This window comes from Parasteatoda tepidariorum, unplaced genomic scaffold (assembly GCF_043381705.1).
Source record: "Parasteatoda tepidariorum isolate YZ-2023 unplaced genomic scaffold, CAS_Ptep_4.0 HiC_scaffold_714, whole genome shotgun sequence".
Classification (NCBI taxonomy): Eukaryota; Metazoa; Arthropoda; class Arachnida; order Araneae; family Theridiidae; genus Parasteatoda; species Parasteatoda tepidariorum.
The window spans coordinates 53,112-69,480 of record NW_027261887.1 but is presented as its reverse complement, the minus strand read 5'-3'; the positions used below and the strand labels follow the sequence as shown (position 1 = coordinate 69,480).

At 29.5% G+C, this 16,369-nt stretch overlaps 1 protein-coding gene across 3 annotated transcripts; it reads left to right on the top strand.

Moving 5' to 3' along the window:
- Positions 1 to 2,888: 2,888 nt before the first annotated feature.
- On the top strand, positions 2,889 to 15,099 carry LOC122271845 (alpha-1,3-mannosyl-glycoprotein 4-beta-N-acetylglucosaminyltransferase C-like). Of its 3 annotated transcripts, none has more exons than XM_071176977.1 (4): positions 2,889 to 2,920; positions 6,984 to 7,107; positions 9,982 to 10,076; positions 13,778 to 15,099. In XM_071176977.1, the coding sequence occupies exons 2-4, from the start codon at positions 7,005 to 7,007 to the stop codon at positions 15,011 to 15,013; spliced, it is 1,434 nt and encodes a 477-aa protein (XP_071033078.1). In that variant the 5' UTR covers positions 2,889 to 2,920; positions 6,984 to 7,004; the 3' UTR covers positions 15,014 to 15,099. The 3 variants fall into 3 exon arrangements, with proteins under 3 accessions (XP_071033078.1, XP_071033077.1, XP_071033079.1); XM_071176976.1 differs by lacking the exon at positions 2,889 to 2,920 and adding an exon at positions 4,154 to 4,435; XM_071176978.1 differs by lacking the exons at positions 2,889 to 2,920; positions 9,982 to 10,076.
- Positions 15,100 to 16,369: the final 1,270 nt, after the last annotated feature.

The following is a 16,369-nucleotide window of genomic DNA, read 5'->3' as shown; positions in this document are numbered from 1 at the left end:
ACATGCATAAAATCTCTTATTCACTAAACGTAAATATCCCATAGCTAAAAATATATTGAAATGAATCCCAACTGATTGTTGAATCTAATTATTTAGAGCTACAATGAGTTTGTTTTATTTTAAATCATTTTGGACGTCACACAATTTCTTTAGTTAAAATATTTAATTTGCATTTATATTTTTCAACAAAATAAGTATATCTATTTTTTATTTTCATGTAAGAACAATGGAGTTAATTTATTTTAAAATAAACTTTTGTATTACTGGACGTGATAAAAAAAACTATTACTTTTTTTAAATATTTTTTTGGACAAATCTGCTTTTTGATAAAAAAGGAATATTTTTTTGAAAATTATCAATTTGATATTATTTAATTTTGAATGAATTTTAAAGGAATTTAAATTTATGTAAATATATTACTTAGTTGACTGATGAAAAGAAAAATAGAATTAAATTTAAAAAAAATGAAGATAATAAAAAAAAAGAAATATAATTATTTAGAAGAGTTTAGTTGCAGGCAAATCTTTTACTAAGTTGGTTTATAAAAATAATTGTGTTAGAAATTCTGATATTTATGCTAAAATAATCATAACTTCCGTTAACATAACCAGGTACTTGATCATGCGGCCCTTTATTCAAGAAGTTGTGCACCCTTTCAAAAATTACAATAAATTTTTTTTTTCTTTTATAAGATTTTTTTAAAAATTCACTTTGCAAACAATAATAACACTTAACTATGCTGTGAATATAATTATTTTATTTTATAAACGTCGATGAGCAGCCGATCCAATTTTAGGTTCACGACCACTAATGTTAACTCCGTAGCCTTGTAATTTTGAAGCAATCCTGAAGACAAGAAAACTCCTGGATCAATACTCCCAGAGGTATGATTTGTAATGGAAACATGGAGGACTTTGTGACTCGACAGATTTAATGTGCATCAGTCACCATTTATTACACGGGGAGTTTTCGGCCGTCGGGGATCGAACCCACGACCTCTTGGACATAGGTCCAGCTCCCTATCACCCAGGCTATCCCGACATCGAACATAATTATTGTAAAATAGTGAGTTATTTTCTCGTATTATTAAAATAACTTTTCGTAAAAATAGGAGTTTGAATCCAGGCGGCTAAAGACTCCCCGAGCAGTAAATGGTTACTGATGCACGTTAAATTTGTAGGGTCACAAAGTCCTCTATGTCCCGATAACAAGTTATACCTCTTGGGGGACTGAATTGGAGATAGATCGTTCTCTGATTCATGTCACAATTACGATCTGGGGATGAATGAATGGATATATGAATGGGTCCGCCCTATAAAACGGGTGTGACGTATGGGAGTGGCAGAAGTCGAATTCTAGGCCATAGATGGTGCTACTGGAAAACAAGAACAATCTCATCCCTCTGCTTTAATGACCGACGACAACATCATCATTCAAATAAATTTAATTTAAAAGTGGTAAGTTGTGTAGTGTATACAATGTTCCGATTTAGTACTTTTCTAAATTTCACCTTTTCAACGAATTAATAATTAATACTAGATTGCCCAAGGAAGTCCTTCTGACTTCTTTTTAATTTCAATTAGAAAAACAATGTATATAAATACAAGATTTCTTAGAATTTTGTGACTTTTTGAACAACATATAATTTTTATATTGTTAATATTCACTAATAACTTGTTATATAATTGTAAATAATATAAAAAATATTAAGAATTAACTTTAAACAAATTTCTTTACACATTAATTATTCTTCCACAATCCAGTCATTTTGACTGCTTTTGGACAATATAGGTATATACTAAGTTTTAGTCTTTCCAGTTTTAACTAAAATTAAAATAATTTAAATTAATATATACAAATTAACATAAAAATAAATAAAATGAATGATCATAAATAACCGAATGTATAGTGTTTCATATTATATATTTAAAATAAAATTAAGTCTAATATAGTACGCATTTATAAAACTGATATATAAATTAAGAAAAATCCATTGTGAACATAATGGAATGCATAAAACTCTCATCGAATAAAATATTAAGAAAAGAAATTAGTAACATAACTCGAAAAGTTTTCCCCCCCACATTATTAGAGGAACCCTTTAGCACAACTTCATCTAAACTTTTCATTAAGATCAGACTCCCCTCCCCCCCCCACATTCTTGATTTGTGAATGATTCATTGAATTTACTTTCTCAATTTTAAATTTAATGGCTGTGAAAAAGGAAGGTTGGAAAGGCTCTGGCCCACAAAGGGCTGTTATGCCAATAGAAGAAGGTTGTAACTATTTTTACAAAGTTCAAACAACTTTAAAATTCGATATCTAAGTTCAACATAACATATTTTAATGAATACAACGAAACAAGCCGTGATGGCTCAGGGGATAGAGCGTTCGCCTTTCAATGAGGCGAACCGAGTTCGAATCTCAGCGACAGCTGATCGATTGGAATTCCGCATCCGACTTGCACCGACCAAAGTGCTGACGTAAAATTTACTCTGTGGTAGACGGATTATGGATCAGAGTTCCCTTGTCGTTAGGCTAGCCGTGGGGGTTTTCCTCTCCATGTGCGGGCTAGTTCCATGAAAAAGTCCTCCACGAAGGCAAATTTCTCCCAATATTTGATCCAGGAATTCTCTCGTCTTCTGGATTGGGTTCAAAACTGCAAGGCTACAGAGTTGAGCAATGGTAGTCATAAGCCCAAAATTGTGTCGGCTATTCAACGACGGTTATAATATAAAATAAAATACAACGAAACAAAAAAATATTAGTTAGGAATTAAGGAACTCCCGGACAGTTAATATGAATGCAAAAAAGCATCCTAAATATCTGTAGGATACTTTCAAAGCAAAAATTTAGTTTATTTAATATATATATTTTTTTTTTTTTAGAACACAAGATGAGAACTGGATTATCTGAAAGGGTATTTGTTTATATTTACTTATATAAAATACTTAATTTTTTTGTAAGCATATTTTGTAAACAACTATTAATAATTACTATATAAGATATTTAAGTCTTATTTTCTCAATGTTAATGTTCGTGAGCTTTTATAGTTATCGAAAATATCAACTGAAAAATACATCTCATTAAGGGATAATAATTGTTTGGCTTCTCTAAAACTATTCTACTGATTTATTTTTCGATATTTATTGAGAACTATTCCACTGAAACCAGACAGATTTAAATAAAAGTTAATAACAGAAAAATTTTCAATATTTCTCTTACAAATTTCTCAATGGATTCAATAAAACTCTTAGAAAAATCCGTTTTTTGTCGATGAAACAATCAATAATGTTTCGGTCGCCTATTATACAACACTATTGCTATTATTTGGTTCTAAGATAATTTTAAGCTGATTATGTACGTAACTGAGTTATTTTCTTTCATCTCAATTTCAATTCGATTTCCAAAAGGCAATTGGAAAAACTATTTCAGATTTGAAAAATACGTCTCATTTAGATTTAATAATGTAGTTTTGATCAATTGAAAAACTTATTGTAAAAAGTTAACTAACAATGCGGTAAATTTTCTTTTAGTATATATATATATATATATATGCATAGATATATACGTTTCTAAAATTATCCGAAACGAATCGCATATTCAAATTTATCAACGTATTGCATATTTACTGATCATTTTGAAATAGATAGTTTTCAAAATGAGCGTTTATTTATTTATTTTATCTCTTCGAATTTTCCAACTTTTGTATAATGACTTGAAATAGAAAGAACAAGAATCAATTTCATAATCGTATCGAAAACTAGCTGTTATACCTTTATTAAATAATAAAAAATTTTCTTACATATAAAACTAAAATAAATTAATTAAATTTAATTAATGAATTATTATTTGAAAAAACTGTGTTAACATCAAGTGTCAACCACCAAATGTTAAAAAAAATGTATTTGAACTTAATTGGAGGAATAAAAAGTATTTCATTAACGATCCAAAATTTGAACAAGATATAGGAAGAGTATGAACTAATAGTAGGAATTAAATAAAAATAATTTAATTATAAAATGCCCTAACTTTATACCCTTATCAACTCTCATTTAATTTGTAAAAAGAAAGCGTAGAACATTCAAATCTACAGTAGGCCAACAATTCTTTAACAATGCATCAAAACGACTATCTACGAGGTCGAAATTTGGCAGCAAATTAATGACTTTTCTCCAAAATAATCCTTCTCCACCACTTTCTTTTTATCATTCTTTTTTCTTCCTTCGCTTTTTTCACCTAGTTTATAGCTTTATCAGTTAACAGCCTCGACATTAACGAAATGAAATGTCAAGCTTTACTGAGCATCGCGTTGCTAAGCAACCATTACATACCTATGCTTAACGCCTTTTATACTATTTTAACAAATCTTTCCTAAAGCTCTGATGTTATTGGTAGAAATAACAAGTATGAATAATATGCTGCTTTATATTTGGTAAGGATTTTCTCAAAATCATGTGAAAATTTTCATAAATTTTAATAACTGACTGTCATATGTGAATTTCTCCTTTTCGCTCATTAAATTTTCATGAATAATATTTTTTGAACAACGTTATTTTCCTTGCCCCTGCTTCGCACAAAAGCCCCCTTTATTGGTTCGTAATCAATTTCATTTCTTTAAACAGAATTATTCATTATTATTATTAGATAATTACATTATTATATTATCAACAGAATTAATCGTAATTTACAAGTAATAATTTATCGTCTTAAATACAGAATTATTGCCGCATATTCAGTTTCAGATTAAATGTAAAATCAATAAAAATTTAGAACATTTAGTTTACAGTATCGGGTTTAGGTAATTGTTTAATGTTTAGAACATAATTTTAAATTTTTCGGAGTAAAAAGTTACAAACTCTTGCTTAAATTTACAGTTTTTTTTAAAAAAAAATCTATTTTATGATATAGTTGGAACGCTAAAAAAGTTTTTTTTGACTAATAAACAGTAGAAAAACTTTACGATGGCGCTACGAGTGGATTGCTAATAGAAAAATTCTATTTTGATTAATTGAACATTTTGTTTCTTAACTATTTTATTGGTTTTATCGAAATTTCACAAAATTTTTTTACTGATTTTTTAACAAAAGTAATCACCGGGCACTTATATATGAATGAAATAAAACAAAGAGACTCAAACAACAATTTTATGGGAAATCTTTGAGATTTTATTTTACGATGCAGAAGTAACAAAACAACTTTGAAAATTCTTTAAACAGCATTATTTACTTTAAACAAATTAATTCAAATAAACAATTAGTACAATTAACAATAACTATTAATAACAGAAATAAAATTAAAAGGTTCACGGAAAATTTATTTTGTGTTTTGAAACTTAAATTATAATTTTTCATCTTGGTTAAAACACAAAGTATTTGTAAAAGCCCAATCATTAGATCAAAAGTTATACATTTACGTGTTTAAAATATAATGTATTTTTAAAATCAGGCAAGAAATAAGCTAAACATTATATCCGGTCGTTAAATGCCGCTAGATTGGAAAATTGCCCTCAGGTGACCTAACAGTCAAACCCATTGAATAAAATATCTAAAAATACATATTGGAAATATTTTCAAATATTAAAGTTGTCCCGTACAATCTCACATTTCACCCCCTGATGCCACGGTGATGTCTGGGAGTCGGATGAACCCTAGTTCGAAGTGGTGGTCAATTTTCTGACGAGTATATATATATATTTCTCAATAAGACGTGATATTTTTAGATATTTTAAACAATTTTTATGCCAATTCCATTTCACAATCATGAACAGCGCCATCTATAAACAAAAGTGCAACAACCAATCTGCCAGATAAAAGCTTTTGTTTTCTAGAAAATCCAAATCTGCAATAAAAAAGGAGGCTTCCATTTAAGATTTTGAAGTTTCCCCTGTCCCCGAGTAGGTGAAATTGCGGACAGAGAGGGGTATATTGAATGTATCATTTGCGTTACATGGTGAAAACGACCACGTGAACCTCCCACGGTTAGCCTGACGGCAAAGGGAGTCTAACCCATGATCCGTTTACCACTGAGGATATTTCACGTAAGCACTGTGGTCGGTGCGAGCCGGATGTGGATTCGTATTGACCAGCCCGAATCGAACCCGGTTCACCTCATTGGAAGGTGAACGGTCTATCCCCTGAGCCATCGCGGCTCAATATATGCCCATGTGAAAGAATCGGTGACAAATTATAGCAACGAAATGTGTAATTTTGTATACATATTTCATTTTTACTAAATGCCGACCGGATTGCGTAGGGATCAGGGAACGGGCCTTACATCAGAAAGGTTCTCGGTTCTAATACCGAGCAAGGTATGGATGATCTTTTATTCTCTGTACTATCTATCCTTACTGTAGGAGCAACCTTGGTCCACCTAATATGGTGCCCCTGAAAGAGTGGCCAACAAACCTGCCCTGTAAATGCCTGAATTGACCAAATGTTAACACAGATGGGCATCGGAAGTAAAAAGAATATAAAAATACTTTAAATTATTATTATGTGAATACATTAAAAATGCCTGTTAGTGAAAAAAAAAAAGAATTCTAAAAAAATTATCAAACAGTAGCTGTCGCCGAAGCAAAGGCATGCGCACTGTTTATTATTACTCTTGAATACAGTTGAATAGTGTGATGACGTCCAAATAAGGTGAGCACGCCATCAAACCCAAAATAACACCCATTTTGCCAATCGGTAAAAAAATGTTTTTATTAATTTGGATTTTAAACACATATTTTCAGTGGAACGTATATATTTTATTTTTCTAAATTTGTAGGAGCTTTTTGAATGATAAACCATGAGGAAGATATCTTTATTANACAGTTGAAAAGTGTGATGGCGTCCAAATAAGGTGAGCACGCCATCAAACCCAAAATAACACCCATTTTCCCAATGGGTAAAAAATGTTTTTATTAAATTTTTATTTATTTGGATTTTAAACACATATTTTCAATGGAACATACATATTTTATTTTTCTAAATTTGTAGGAGCTTTTTGAATGATAAACCATGAGGAAGATATCTTTATTAATAATATCTGGTTCTGCTACTTTTTTCTTTCTCTGTGATTGGTACTGGATGTCAAAATATTATTTAAAAAGTGTCAATTATGGTAAGTAACATCCTCTTTAAAAACTATTTTAACTTTAGTCACATTTTTCATAATTGCAGACCATCAAAACTGTTTTAAAATTATCATTTATATTAACAATGATTAAAATAAATAATGCTTTAAAGAAAATAAATTTTTCATTCAAGAATTTTGTTAATACACGGATGTAAGAAATTAAGAGAATTTTCAGACTTGGTCGATTATCTCTAGAACTAATGGTCCGATTTTAATGAAATTTGATATGTACATACATACGCATGATCGTTGGAGTCGGAAGGTATGAAACAGCAGTTGCAAAATAAAAAAACAAACAAATAAAAAATGGGTTAATAGGGGGTATGGTCCCCTCTTACAGTTAAACAGGACTTACAGCGTGATTTCATACTTGAAATAAGGGATATCATTTTCTGTGACAATTGTCCCGAGGCAATTTCATACCTTCCGACTCCAACGAGTGTAACGCACGATCATGCGTGTGTATGACAATTGTTGAATGGTTATTTCTTTTGTATTATATTAAAGTACGTACGTACCAAATTTCATTAAAATCGGTCCAGTAGTTCTCGAGATAATCGACCAAGTCTGAAAATTTTCTTAATTTCTTACACTAGTGTATACAATATTTTTTGTATACTAAAGGTAAAGGATATGTTTTGTACCTGTTACTGCTTATTCAGTTGACTTCCTTAATAACTAATTAAAAATAATTGATATCTTTTATTTTGATTTAATTTTATATTTATTTAAATAATGGTTAGCTTATACATTTATCTTATTAGACAACCAAAAAAAAGAAGAAAATTCTGTAGTAATTTTGAAAATACCATTCAAAACGAGAATTTTGATTATATCAATTTTGCTCCTTAGCAATGTTTTGCTTTTTTCGAATTTTATCTGATTTTATTAAATATTTACTAGTTTAATTAAATATTTACCTTTCAGGAAAAAATATATTTAATTCCAGCTTTACACATGGCTAGATTTTTTTTTGAAAAATTAAAAGATGAAAACACATTTTAATATAAATGTTATTGTATATATTTTTTAAGGTGATCAATAATACTGTAAGTTTTATTTTATTTTATTTTTAAAAAAGGGTAAAAACCGCAAATTTTAAATTCTTGAAAAAAATTATTTAAATTCAAAAATTACAATATTGGAAAATAAATCTGGTGCAATGCTGGTAGAGTAGTGTAAAAGAAACTCCTTCTAATTCAACAAACCTTTAGGGATATTTATCGCATTGGTGTTGAGAATTAATTAAAAAAACTATTAGAACTTAAAAACCAGGGGTCTGTTTAGAAGAAATTTGGGTCCATTAACGGACCTTTCACAAAATATCTTTTCATAAAAACGGACCCATCACAAAATAATTAATCTTTTAATTGGCCCCTTCACAAATTTGTTTAGTTTCATTATTGTTTTGTTAATCGAATAAACCCTTCCGGGGGCAGAAAACTANCCGGGGGGGGGGGGTGAAAGAAAGACGGTTCTAGACAAACTAAGATTCCCTAATTTTGAATTCCAAATGTTGTACTCTAAGAAAATATTTCTACTTTTGCAAACATCATGTGCGCATTATTATTAATATTAAATTATAATTTTTTTTTAAAATAAATAATTGATCAATTTATATTTATTCATAAAATTAATTAATAGATTATTACATAAACAAAAAATTATTTATATCAATTTTTTAAATAAAATATTAAAAATTTAAGAATTATTTAAGTTTACTTAATGCGTAACACATTAAAAGTGATACATTACTAAGTTGTGTTATTTAAAATATGTCAATTGAAATTATTAAAAATTTGAGTGATTTTGTTTCTATTATTCGTCCGAAATGAATATTCTGTGTTGAGCAGTATAGGCTAAATACCAAATATTTGTACGTCGCATTTCTAATTTAGTAGCAGCAATTGTTGAGCAGAATCTTGTATCTATTTACAATTTAAAAACTTCTTGAAAATGTTTTAGCAATTTTTGCAATAGTAAGACCCAATTTGCACAAAGTCACAATAGCAGGACCCTGGTTGAAAAATGTGATTTATCGCTTACTTTATATTCACAAATTATGAAAAGTTTAATTTTACAAAAACAAGACCTTTTACAAAATGTCTGGACAGACCCCTGAAAACAAACATAAAAAATAATTTAATAAATGGCAGCTATACTCCTTTGTATAAAAAAACAATTAAGAAGTTTTGAGATAGAACATCCACTAGAAACAATTGCGTGGACAGGGTGCGTAGCCAGATTTTCAACAAAGAGTAAGCACCTTTTAAGCACTCAAAAATATTTTTAATAACTTTCTAAAAAAAAAAAAAATTCATAATTAAGATCTGTGCAGCAATAAAAATAATTTTTTTTCGATCGCTTGAAGTTCTTAATTTATAAACATAAAATAAATTCTTAATTTATAAACATAAAATTACAAAAATCATGCATTTTTTGTAATTTAGATGAACAATCAACATGGCAAAGGAAAAATCTCTTTTTAAAAGATGGAAAATTAGGCACTTTTTACAAACCCCGAATAAAAATAGCACCTTTAAGGGCTTTTAAAATACGTAATCAAAAATAAGCATCTTTAAGCACTTTTTAAAAACACTACGCTCCCTGATGGAAATACCAGATTATATATATATATTTAAAAAAAGTTTTTTTTAAAGGTTAGAAACATCAGGATTTCCCTGCATTAATTAATACTATGAAAAAAGACGGTATTTCACAACCATAGTTGGTTTCTTAATATTTTTGTCATGTTTATCATTATAAGCAAATTTATATAAAAGTCAAGCACATCTTTTTGTAATTTTAGGAAATATCAGATGAAAAATATCAGGATTAAATTATTGTTTTATTTTGTAGGCAATGATACATCAAAACTTGCCAATTGTTTATCGGCCATGAATCAAGGATGGCTGTTATGCAGAAAATGTGCTAATATTGAGCAAGAGTTACAAGTAACTCGAAAGTTATTTATTTCTTGATAAAATAAAACAAACCACATTTAGATAGCTTTTGATTTTAAATANTAATAAAAATAATATTTTTTTCTATCGCTTAAAGTTCTCAATTTATAAACATAAAATAAATAAAATTCAAAAATTTAATCATGATAAAATAACTAGTTTCTGATAAATTTTGCAAAGAAAATTACAAAAATCATGCAATTTTTGTAATTTAGATGAACAATCGACATGGCAAAGGAAAAATCTCTGTTTAAAAGATAGAAAATTAAGCACTTTTTACAAACTCCGAATAAAAATAGCACCTTTAAGGGCTTTTAAAATACATAAATCAAAAATAAGCATCTTTAAGCACTTTTTAAAAACGCTACGCTTCCTGATGGAAATACCAGATTATATATACATATACTGAAAAATGTATTTCTTATTTTTTTAAAAGTATGATTATGCATGTTAAAAACTAATAATTTAACAAGTNAAAATCAAAAATAAGCATCTTTAAGCACTTTTTAAAAACGCTAAGCTTTCTGATGGAAATACCACATTATATATACATATTTAAAAAAAGTTTTTTTTTTAAAGCATAGAAACATCAGGATTTTCCTGCATTAATTAATACTATGTTTAAAGACGGTATTTTACAACCATAGTTGGTTTCTTAATATTTTTGTCATGTTTATCATTATAAGCAAATTTATATAAAAGTTAAGCACATATTTTTGTAATTTTAGGAAATATCAGATGAAAAATATCAGGATTAAATTATTGTTTTATTTTGTAGGCAATGATACATCAAAACTTGCCAATTGTTTATCGGCCATGAATCAAGGATAGCTGTTATGCAGAAAATGTGCTAATATTGAGCAAGAGTTACAAGTAACTCGAAAGTTATTTATTTCTTGATAAAATAAAACAAACCACATTTAGATAGCTTTTGATTTTAAATATTGTTCTCAAAGATTATTCATTTTAAAGAGAAAAAAAAGAACAAATAAAAACTCTTTTCATCATGTTCATACATATAAATATGAACAGATTTTTAACCGGGTTTTTTTTATTATGACCTGACTAATTAGAGTTTGATACTGAATCGGAGATTCAACGAATTGATTCGATGACTCGAATCACAAATTTGCATCTGATTAGAATCAGTTGATTTTTATCGGAATAGATTTAAATTATGATAAATTATTGTTTCTTAAATTTTCAGTTACGTTTTACACGCACTGATGCTATATCACATAGGGTTGAAATTTTTTTTTGTAAAGTTCAAGAGATTCTTACACATTCATTATTAAAAAAATTAAGACTTTCCATTCGCGATAGCAACGCTCGAATACGCCATCTTGGGAAGAGACCGGTTCTATGTCTTGACCCTCCCCTTTCCCTCTCCTCGATTGCATAGGAATGTACAACAATATTTGCCCCTTTCTTAAAATTTTTCGTATTTAATTGTCATAAATATTTTGTAAAAATTCTATGACGTATTCTTTTAGAAGTATGCTCAATACAGTTTTCAGTTCTCTAGTGGCAATCGAAACGGGCTACAGGTGGCGCAAAGCCGAACTCTCTACCTATGGCTTCACTTCGCATGCTTTCACCGTTAGCGTGTGGAAAGACATAAAAATCGGAAGTACGTTAGTTTCTGTCTTGATTTTCACATAGATTAAAATCTTTCAAGTTAGGAAACTATATGGAACTGAAAACTACATTAAACATAGCTCTAAAAGAAAGCGTCAAGGAAATTAAAATTTTTTTTTTTAAACATTTAAATGCGAAAAATATTAAGAAAGGGGAAAATATTGGGAAAATATATATTCAAGTATTGCGATCGCCAAGTTCCCTAACTTAAAAGTTTTTAATCTATTTGAAAATCAAGACAGAAACTAACGTACTTTCTTCTCCCATGACTCTCCACAGGCTAATGGTGAAAGAATGCGAAGTGTTGCCATGGGTAGAGAGTTCAGCTCTACACCCCCTGTAACCCATTCCGATTACCAATTCATATAATTAGACAAACTCACATAATAATAATGTAGCACCCTTTGCAGTTTCGTAAAAGTTACAAGTATTTATGACTTTTAACAATACATATAATTATACAGAAAATAGTAAGTATATTTAATTACTTGAAAGAATTCTAACGCTTTAATAACTTTTCTTTCTATTGACATCATAAAAGGAGTACTTGGTAAATGAACTGCAGTTAGAATCTAAGCTAAATAGTGTTTTGAATCATGCGATTCAAATCATGTGAATCGATATTGATTCCTTAAGTCATACCTAAACGCTCCTAATGTATACTTTAAGTCATGTATACTTAACGTTAAGTATTGTTATTCCAGTAAACAAATTACTGGATTCGAATTGAGATCTGAATGACTTGATTTTAACAAATGATTTGAATCACTTAATTTGAATCCCTGATTCGAATAGTGATACGGATTAGAACATTGGTAGTCACAAACCAAAAAATTGGGTCAGCTGTTAAACGATGATTGTAAAATAAAATACTTTTTATTAGTTATTTTAGAAACCATAAAACAACAACAGTAAGTGCAATTGAGAGCTCCTTTGTAAACAGGTCAGTGGCAGAGTCAGGGTAACATTTGTCAGTTTACTCGCAAGAGACTGTAAAGTATGTTGCTGCAACAAGAATGCATTATGATTTAAAGTCATGAAAGCCAATTAAAAGGAGAAATAATTATTCAGATAAAAATCAAATCAATGCTTAGATATTTAATACAGCAAAAATTCTTAAGATGTATTTGCTAAAATTATACTTTAATAAACACATAATGATTAGCATGTTCAGTGCCCTACCAATTTTTAGGGAAATTCCTGTCAGGTCACGTGCGCTGCTTTGAAGCACTCAGCATAGTAGTGTAAAACATACTACTAATAGAAAGAAATAAATAAAACTTTCCTTTGTAGTAAATAAAAATTGAATAAATTTTCAGTAATTACTCTTAACAGGGTGTATAACCAAATCTTTCAACAAAAAATAAGCATCTTTTAGGCACTATATACATTAAACAAAATGCAAACTAATTTTCAAAGACTTGAGATGATCATGATAAAACAACTCGTTTCTGACAAAGAACTCTTTTCTTGATTATATTAGCCACCATAAAAAGATCGAGATATTTTTGTTTCGATTTCAGAGGGTAGAAAATGAAGCCTGAAATTGAGAAAATCTTGCAAAGAGCAACAGAGTTGCACATGAGACGGCTAGAATCTCACCGTACTCAGCTCAGTAGATGTGGAATCGCAAGTATTTCATCAAACACGCAAAACGATTAGCGTTTTCATACGCTATGGACTGGCGGTACAACGAAAGGGATTGTGGTTGAATGAAGTGTGAAAACGTTGAATAGAACAACGCGAAAAGCACGCTTTCGCATAATACGTGGCGAAAAATCAACACGATAAAGAAAAAAATCTTATTTTCGAAAAGGGAAAATTAAGCGCTTTTTAAAAACACGTAATGGAAAAAGCACCTTTAAGGGCTTTTAAAAAACGAAAATAAGCACCTTTAAGAACTTTTTAAAAATGCTACGCACCATGTTTTAAAAGTTAATTATTTAGTTTTATGTATCATATTTTACTCAGTCAAACCCAGTCTAAATAGAAATGTAACGTCTAAATAGAATGTAGTTTGCAAAACAACTTAAAAAAATTTTTTCTTCTTCCAGCGTGTGCCAAATGTAAAAGATGAAACAGTTTCCGAACCAGCTGATGTTTACACCAGGAAAAGTAAATATATCACAATAGGCATACCTTCTGTGGCGCGGAAAAAAGAAAACTACCTCCACAAAACATTGAAATCTCTGCTAGAGAACATGGACAAAGATGAAAGAAAAGATGTCACAATAGTTGTTCTTTATGCTGACAGTGACACCAAAATCCGACACAAAAGACTGAAAGAAACAATGCTTCTATTCAATGAATATGTCCGATCAGGTTTGCTGCTTCTTATACAAACCTATCCCGAGATATATCCGCCGATGAAGATAACTCGCCGGACTTACAACGATACGATAGAAAGAATCGCTTGGCGATCCAAGCAAGTGTTAGATTTTGCTTACTTGCTGAAATATTCCAAATCGTTTTCTGAATATTTTCTAATTTTAGAAGACGACATAGAGTCGTCGCCTCATTTCGTAAGCGCCATCCAACGATTCATTCGAACGAGGGAAAATTCGGAATGGGTGTCTCTGACGTTTTCGAGTTTCTACATCATAGGTAGATTGTTCAAGTCGGAGGATTTGAGGAAACTGTCAGAATTCCTGGTGCTCTTTCACCTAGAAAAACCAGTAGATCTTCTGATCCTCCAATTCCTTGATATCATGGTACCCGAGAAAAAGATCGTCACCAGGAGAATACCAGGGCTATTCCAGCACATGGGACTTTACTCTTCACTCGATGGCAAAATCCAAAAAGCAAAAGACAGAAGCTTTTCGAACAACATACGAGTGTACCACTTTCCCAATCCACCGGCAGATGTCGTCACTACAATAGGCGTGTACAAAAAGCACTACCCGGAGTATTGTTATGACGAATCCGATAAATTTTTCTGGGGTAGCGCACCGAAGAGGAATGACACTTTTGATGTGATTTTAAGGAAACCCGCAAAGGTACGTAGAATTTTCGTCAGTTCCGGCCTTCCGTCACACAAGGAGGATATTATAAGGTACGCCGAATTAAAAGTGGCAACAGTTTTCAAGAAAATGCTGACAGACAGAAAGGCTGTTTGTTCAGAGTTTAACACAGTGGCTCTTTTTGAAATGGGAAAAGCTGATGCAACGGTCAACACGACATTGCCTAAAGAGAACATTCAGTGTATACGGATAGAATTCATCAAGAAGCAATCAAACTGGTTATTGATTAATGAGATATCGGTTGATATAGAACCTACGGAAAATTATTAATTCTTTTTCTGGTGCATTGAATTTTGTTGTTGAAATGGCTTTTAATCTGAAAACTATGAATAAAATTTATTACCATGGTGAAAAAAGCCTTTTCGCTTCTTTTTCTGCAGCTGCACCAAAAAGTAATAAGAGTAACTTATCTATATCGTTTTCAGGTGCTTAAGTTTAATTTTCAGGAGCAAATTTAAAATTGTGTTAAAGGTATTTCAGAAAATTGTAAACATATTTTGACATAAATACTTTTTTTTGTAATCAAAATAATGTTTAGTTTTTCTATTATGCAATCACAATTTTAAGAATCAGCAAAAAACATTTAAATTGTGTCACGAAAATAATATGATTTTAAGCAGATATATAGACTCAAATCTATCTATCTTGGATAGCACTAGAAAGAAAAAATTAGAAAAAGAGGATGAAAGTTATAGAGGCTTTAAATGTGGTCAGTTAAAAAAGTATAGAGAAAAATAAATGAATATATATAATTAAAATACAGAGAAAACATGAAAAACAATAAAAATTAATGAGAAGAAGGGAAATTATTAATATAAAAATATTTCTAAAAATATTAAAAAAATTATTTATGTATTTAAAAAAAAACACACAATTACATCAGCTAAAAAGAGTGCTTTCTCATGCTGTATCAATATAGCCAAAGCAAAATATATCAATACAATAGTGTGAGGAGCATGTAAACATTTTTTTGATATAATTTGCTTTGGTTATATTGATACAATATTAGAAAGCACTTCTAATTGCGGATATAATCGTGCCAGCTGATGAAGAGATTATATCTTTTTATTCATTTTGTTTTTCAGCTTTTTAAAAAGCTTTTTTTTAAATAAATAAATAAAATTTTTGTTTAAATATTTTATTTCAATAAGTTTATTCTTCTCTTTTCATTAATTTTTATTATTTTCCATGTTTTGTCAATATTTTAACTTATTTTATGAGTTCTATCTATCTATCTATATATATATATACAATCTATCTATATTCTTTATACAGGGTTCCCACTCTTTCAACAATGCAAACATTAAGCACTTTTAAGTACTTTTTTGAAAAATTAACCAGAGACAGTGCAAATTGTTTACTTTCCTAAAAAAATCAATCAATAAAAAAAATAATAACTAACAATTTTATTATAATGTAAGCACTGATATAAGTGTATTAATTAACAGGGTTTGCCAAAGAAGTACCACACAGTTTTTGCAAACCCGGGTCGGTTTTTTTTAAAAAAAAATACATTTTCAGATTGTTAAAAGTTAACATCATTCATATTGTGAAAGTTAACGTATGAAACTAATCTGTATTCCATTTTTAATGATTTCATTGAAATTGATTTGTAAAATTAAGAGC

Coding starts and splice junctions, on each gene's coding strand:
- LOC122271845 (XM_071176977.1), top strand. CDS start 7,005: ATGAGGAAGATATCTTTATTAATAATATCTGGTTCTGCTACTTTTTTC. Junction 7,108..9,981: donor TTTAAAAAGTGTCAATTATG/GTAAGTAACATC, acceptor TTTATTTTGTAG/GCAATGATACATCAAAACTT. Junction 10,077..13,777: donor ATATTGAGCAAGAGTTACAA/GTAACTCGAAAG, acceptor TTCTTCTTCCAG/CGTGTGCCAAATGTAAAAGA.